Below are 6,964 nucleotides of genomic sequence, written 5' to 3'. Positions count from 1 at the left end.
TTCCACCAGCTTACATAGCACCTTTTGGCATTCTGAAGGCTAACCAGCAGGAAGGAAACTTCTAGCACAGATTCATCTTTATTTCACGTGAAAGGAAAATGTGTGATGAATTCAGCAATACAGTCTTATGTTCTTGTTTTGATGGACAACCAAGAGCACTGATAACAGCCTATAGTGTTGTGGGGGAGGGGTGGGCCTTTAAGGTCTCTCTGACCAACAGTTCATAGGGAGTTATCCGGTTGAGGTCCCTTTTATCCCAATACTGATTCCATCCTGGGTGCTCTGACCTAATCACCTCTCAGAGGCTTCATCAGTGCAAGAGTCAAGGTTCATATAAGTCCGTTTTGAGAGAACACACACATTTGAGCATAGTGCAGCTGTTTTGTAGGTAAGAATTCTACCTCACTGGAAATATGCGTGTGTCCCGTAGGAAAAAGGGATGGTGTCCTGACCCACAATGCTCAAGATCAATGCCCAGAATTTGTGAACATAATTTAGTCCCAGAAAAAAGAAAAGATAGTTAGGCATTCTATTGGATGTCACTAGAGCTCAGGTAGCCATTTTGCCAGACGTTTTTCTACAAAAGTAAATAATTCTGGAAGATGAAAACTGAAACTATTAAAAGGAAAATGCAAATTATAAGTAAATCATGTAACCAAAACCTGTTTTACAGAAAAGGCCGAGAATAGACAGATTCCTCTCAGGGGTTACTTAACGAAAGTAGACTAAGGTGCTGGACCCATATAGGTCAGCAGTTAAGAGCTCTGGCTGCTCCTGCAGAGGGTGATTCAATTTCCAGCACCCACATGATGGCTAACAAATGCTTTTAACTCCAGTTCGAGGGGCTCCATCGCCCTCTTCTGGCCTCTGTGTGCATTGCACTTAGATACGTGCAGGAAAAATACTCATACACATAAAATAAAAATAAATCTTATAAGAAAGAAAGACTAAATACAAATTGTACAATGTTTGGGACTAGAAATGATGGGTTTAAAAGTTAGAAGAGATTGAACTATAAGTAAAACAGCACATTCAAAACTCAGTAGGAGTGTAAGCCACGTATGGAGGGCGAAGTCTGTAAAAAAATGACCACGTCCCACCTGCACACTCTCCAGTCTCCCGGAACCTGCACAGCAGAGGATTTTGCTGTTTCCCTCACAGTACAGAACTTACTCTGTGCTGATTCCACCTTATTCTAACATCTGTCTCCTTTGCAGGAATAATTTCTACTTGAACACCTACTGGCTGCTGAGAAAATGGTCGTCAGCATTGATCTGGAAACTGACCTTCCAGAGCTCGTTCTAAATGTTGGAGCGATCACGCTTGGAAAGAAGAGCAGGGAGGAAATGAAGAGCCGTTGTCTCAGGAGACGGGAGATTGAAAGCGTCTCCCGAGCTCTGTGTGTGCTGCTGAACTCTGGAGGGGGCGTGATCAGGGCTAAAATTGAGAATCAACAATACAGTCTGAGCAGAGATGGAATAGGACTGGATTTGGAAAACTCTCTTTACAGTGTTCTTCCATTCGTTCAGAGATGCCTCGACTTCGTGGAGAAAGACGGCCACTTCTATGTTTTTGTGAAATCGGGGGGTCCGGAGAGCTCCGAGCTGCCGATCGTCACGTTGAAGACCAACCTGTACATGAGAAGCATGTCATCCTCAGTCGAGGCCCCTGCTGCTGCTGCCCTGGAGCTCCTCACAGACATGAAGGAAACTGGAGGGAGGTGGGACTTGAGACCAGAGCTGCCGCCAAACAGAGCCTGCGCCTGCGTAGAAGAAGAATGTCAGGTGGAGGACTTGGCTGCTGAGTTTTTTCACAGGACAAAACTTCTCTACAAGGGGGAGTTCCCCTTCTGTAAATCCACACACGTGGAGGTTAGGAAGGTCTCAACCAAACGACTGTTGAAGTGCATTAAAAAGATTATCTCTCGAACTGTTTCTGCATTTGCAAACACTGACGGGGGTTATTTGTTCATTGGTTTGGATGCAAAGAAACAGCAGATCATTGGTTTTGAAGCAGAGGAGAGTGATCTTGTGCATCTAGAGAGTGAGATCGGAAAGTGCATCCGACAGTTGCCTGTCTATCACTTCTGTGAAGAGAAGGAGGAGATCAAGTACTTGTGCAGATTCATTGAAGTCCACGGCCCAGGAGGTGTTTGTTCATATGTCTGTGCGCTCAGAGTAGAGAGATTCTGCTGTGCCGTGTTTGCTAAACAGCCTGATTCCTGGCACGTGGAAGACAACTGTGTGAAGCCGTTTACCATGGAGGAATGGGTCAGGCACCTGATGGAAGGCAGGGCAGGTTCAGGAAGGGGGATTAGCAATTAGGACACATTTAGCTTTGGTGGTTAGTTTTCTCTTTGGGATTTGGGGCATCACCAAAGTCCTCAAATTTAACACCAAATTGATAATCTTTGCTGGATGCCATCAGTCGTTCACTGCCTTTTGTGTTCTTCTGCCTACTTAGAAGATTCCATACAGCAAATGCTTCTTCCAGTGTCCTCTGCGTTAGTTGGGTTCTGTCCTAATGACAATACCTGAGATAATCAAATTAGAAAGAGAAAAAAAATTAGCACAAGACTCATGGAGTGCAGCTGAGGCTTGGCACTGTGAGAGGCCAGGAGAGGCCATTGGTGAATGTGTAGCCTCAGTTGCAGGGAAACACCAGGATATTCTAAATGACTGGGATCATGGGATGACCATCAAGGACAGCAGTAGTTGTGGTGTGGAACTGGTCTGAGACTACTAGGCTTGTGTGACAGAGTCAGAGAAGTGGGGCTACCCAAGCCCTCTGGGGAGCCCAGAAGATCATGAGAGAGTCCCAGTTGTCACACACAGAGATACTTGATTTGGAGCTACACTGTTGGACTTCGGTTTTTGTTTTCCTTAAGTGTGCCTGGTTCTCCCCTTTTGAAGAAAGGATGAAACTTATTTTGGGATTTTAAAGGAGCCTACAATTAAGAGACTTTGGACTTTCATAGAGACGTTGAACTTTTAAAGCATGGGAATTTTTAAAAGACTGTGGGACTTTTAAAAGTTGGACTGTGGGGGCTGGAGAGATGGCTCAGCAGTTAAGAACACTAGTTGTTCTTGCAAAAGACCCTGGTTTGAATCCCAACACCCACATGGCAGCTAACAGCTGTCCTTAAGTCCAGTTCCAGGTAATCCGACAGCCTCTTCTGTTCTCTGTGGGCATTGTACTATACGGGTGCACTTACCTACATGCAGGCATACACATAAAATAAAAATAATAAATAAAATATTTTTTTAAAGTTGGACTGTGTTCAATATTGTGATATTAAGGAGAGCTCTTAAGGTCAAGAAATGAAAAGAGTAGAGTTGTGGCTCATAGTTATGTCTGTGTGTCAGGTTGACAAGGGGGCAATTGTGCTGGTAGGCTTTTGTCAGCTAGAGTTACCTTGAAAGAGGGAATATCAACTGAAGAATTTCCCAGATCAGATTGGCGTGTGGCCATGTCTGGCATTTTCTTAATTGTAATTGATGTGGGAAGGCCCAGCCCACTGTGGGTAGTGCCATCCCTAGGCAGGTAGGCCTGGGCTATATAAGAAAGGTAAGTGAGCAAGCCAGAGGAAGCAAGCCAGTACGCAGTGTTACTCCATGGTTCTTTTTGGATAAGTCAAAGATATGGTATGGAGCCAGGAGTTCTTGTAACTTTCTTTTTCCTAGGTGAGTCCCTTTGTGGAGTTTATATATTAGGTCTTCTGCCAACTTATGCAGTAAAATGAGCTTCCCATCAAGAGTGTATCTCCATCCATTTTTGGTTTTGGTGTTTTGTAGAGAAGCAAAATCCTGGTCATCCTGAGCTGAGTAGGAGGGTTCTTCTGGTAGGAGGGGTTCAGGTAGGATGACCAGCAGGTTAGAGGCCATTAGGGCCACTTCTCTGTAAGGTCTGCTCCCCTATTTCCCTGTGCCTCTAGAGAATCTCCTTTTTGGTGTCCCAGACAATGGATGATAGCCAGTCTCTTTGGTAGCCAGATGGCCTCCAGGAGATCTAAGATTTCTTGTTTGTTTTTGATAGTCTTTCCCTCTGCCATCAGGAGGCACCTTTCCTTGTTTATGGCCCCGTGGACATGCACCGTAGCAAAAGCATAATGGCTATCTGTGAAAATGTTAACAGTCTGGTCTTTACTTAGCTTCAGGGCCTGAGTCAGGGCAATTATTTCAGCCTTTTGGGCGGAGGTCCCGACCGGCAGAGAGGAGGCCCAGGTTGTTTGCGATGGACTGACTACTGCCGCCCGGGCATACCTGGTTCCTTCTCTGATGAAGCTGTTACCATCTGTGAACAGAATTAAGTCCGGGTGGGACCATGGGACATCAGTCAGGTCTTCTCGAGTCCCATGCAAGCTACAGAGTACCTCCAGGCAATTGTGCAAGACCTCAAGATCCAGTTCTGGCAGTAGGGTGGCAGGATTGAGAGTGGTGCTAGAGAGGAACTGGATGTGGGGTGGGAGCAAGGCCTGATAATGCATCAGCTGAGCATTTGTCATCCATCAATCGGGGGGATTTTTAAGGACACCCTCAATTGAGTGAGGGGTGGTGACCATCAGGAGCTGTCCCAAGGTTAGCTTATCGGCATCCTTAACCAACAAAGCTGTAGCCGCGATGATTCTGAGGCAGCCCGGCCATCCTGAGGCTACAGGATCAAGCTTTTTGGACAGGTAGGCCACAGGCCTCCTCCAAGGTCCAAGTGGCTAGGTCAGGACTCTGTTTGCTATTCCAGCCCTCTCATCAACAAAGAGTTGATAGGGCTTGTGGATGTCTGGCAAGGCCAAGGCTAGAGTCTGTAATAAGGCCTTTTTAATATTTTGAAAGGCCTCCTTTTGAGTTTCAGTCCAGTGGAAAGAGGACTGATTCCCTCCAGTGGCTGGCTTCATACAATGGTTTCGCCAACTCAGCAAACTCAGGTATCCAGAGTCAGCAGAAGCCTGCTGACCCCAGGAATTCCCACAACTATCTGCGGATTTTAGGGGTTGGGATCCCCATGATGGTTTGCTTTCTAGCTGGTGACAGCCATCTCTGTCCATCTCTCAATATGTATCCCAGGTACATTATGTCAGGGATGCAGAGCTGAGCCTTCTCAGTGGAGACTTTGTATCCCAACTGGTCCAGGGTCAGGAGTAAGTCTCTGGTAGCTTGGAGGCAAGTGTCCACATCCTTCATGGCAATCAGCAGGTCATCTACATATTGTAGAAGGCTTACCTATGGATGTGACATCAGATATTCTTGCAAGTCCTGATGCAGGGCCCCGTCAAAGATCGTGGGGGAGTTCTTGAACCCCTGTGGCAGCCGTGAGCAAGTGAGCTGTCTGTTGAACCCCTGTTCTGGGTCCCGCCATTCAAAGGCAAAGATGGGTTGGCTTTCCTTTGCCAAGGCCAAGCTAAAAAAGGCATCCTTGAGATCTAGAATGGTATAGACTTTTCTCTCTGGGGAGAGTGAGCTCAGCAGAGTATATGGGTTGGGGACAGTAGGATGAATGTCCTCTACCCTTTTGTTGACTTCCCTTAAATCCTGGACCAGGCAAAAGTCATTAGTCCCCGACTTTTTGATGGGCAGGAGTGGGGTATTGCCCCGACCTGCAGGGCGGGAGACGGAGACTCGAACTCCCAGGGACCTGGAATGATGGGACAAGAGACACGAAGAATGACAGCAAGACAAAGAACTCTGATCAAGCTGCCAAAATTTTTTTTTCACAGGGATTCTTATACGGGCTGAAGCGGGAAGTTAGCTGGGGAAGGGAAAGGGAAGGTGTTGTCTCAATGGGTTAATGAATGTCCCTTAGGATGAGGGGAACTGGCGCCGTGAATCTGGTTGCAGGATAAGGAAATTGGTGGTTGCTCAGGCTTATCTTGAATCATCGGAAAGGTTGCTTATCTTAGGGGGCAGGGAGGACTGATCAGCAAGTTCTCTGGAGGCTGCTTGCCCTGGGGGGCAGGGAGGGCTGCCAGGCATTGTGGTCTCCCACATCTCCCCCTTTTCTGTTTATAAGTAATAGCCATGAGAATTAATAAGTTGGAGCCATGAGAATTATAACCCCTAGGGAGTTGCGCCTGTCTTAGGTTGGAATGATCATCCCCAGTTTACACACCCGTCATGGGATTAGGCAGCAGCTCAGGCGGCCCTCCTGTCTTAGGTGGTTTTTTGGGGGGGAGTCCCTCTTGTACCCGTCATTGACTGTCCAACTCAGCTCTCAGGGCAACTGAAAGTGTCGCCATAACGTATCATTTTATCATGGGCTCCATCTTGCAGGTCCAGGTGATGATAGTGTACCTGTATAGGCTTTGCTAATAGGGCATCTACTTGCTTTTTGATCAGAGCGACAATTTTGTTGAAAAGATAGGGCCCCAGAGACAACACCAGGAAGAGAAAAATTACTGGTCCAAGAAAGGGGAGGAGGTAAGGGGCCCAGGAAGAGGCAGAGAACGAGAACCAGCTGTTTTGTTGTTTTCGTTCCTTTTTTCGTTTTTCAAGCCCCTCTAGGACTTTTTTTATGCCTTGTTTAACCTCTCCTGTTTTACTAACATAAAAACAGCATTCCTCCTTGAGGGTGACACATAGCCCTCCTTGTTGTAGGAAAAGTAAATCAAGTCCCTGTCTATTTTGGAGGACCACTTCAGAGAGGGAATCAAGTGAACTAGCAAGATCAGTTATTTCCTTTTAGAGGTCTCTGATGTCTTCGTCAATGGTGGCACGGAGCTCTGAGTATCTGGAATTAGAAAGAACATAAGAGGTGATGCCTGTCCCGGTGCTTACTGCGTTGAGACCAAGTAGAACGGAAATTGTGATGGTGGTAATAGGTTCCCTGCATCTTCAAGATAATGTAGGGACTGAAGGCTGATCCCATCTGTCAAGAAAATATTACATTTTGAAAGAAAGAAGAGATAGAAATACTTCAAAAGTTGTTTGTTTTTTTTTTTTTCTGATCAGGACGATTTATTTTAGAATTTAGA

The 6,964-nt window shown here is 46.3% G+C and overlaps 1 protein-coding gene across 1 annotated transcript in view; it reads left to right on the top strand.

Moving 5' to 3' along the window:
- The first annotated feature begins 1,217 nt into the window (after positions 1-1,217).
- Positions 1,218-6,964, top strand: part of LOC103746091 (schlafen family member 12-like) — a 29,497-nt gene continuing 23,750 nt past the window's right edge. The window contains 1 exon segment of the mRNA XM_017801954.2: positions 1,218-2,298. Coding sequence (XP_017657443.2) covers positions 1,257-2,298 — 1,042 coding nt within the window. The 5' untranslated portion in view covers positions 1,218-1,256.

Source organism: Nannospalax galili, unplaced genomic scaffold (assembly GCF_000622305.1).
Source record: "Nannospalax galili isolate Female #2095 unplaced genomic scaffold, S.galili_v1.0 scaffold363, whole genome shotgun sequence".
NCBI lineage: Eukaryota > Metazoa > Chordata > Mammalia > Rodentia > Spalacidae > Nannospalax > Nannospalax galili.
The sequence above is the reverse complement of the archived record's forward strand: the minus strand, read 5'-3'. Positions and strand labels throughout refer to the sequence as shown.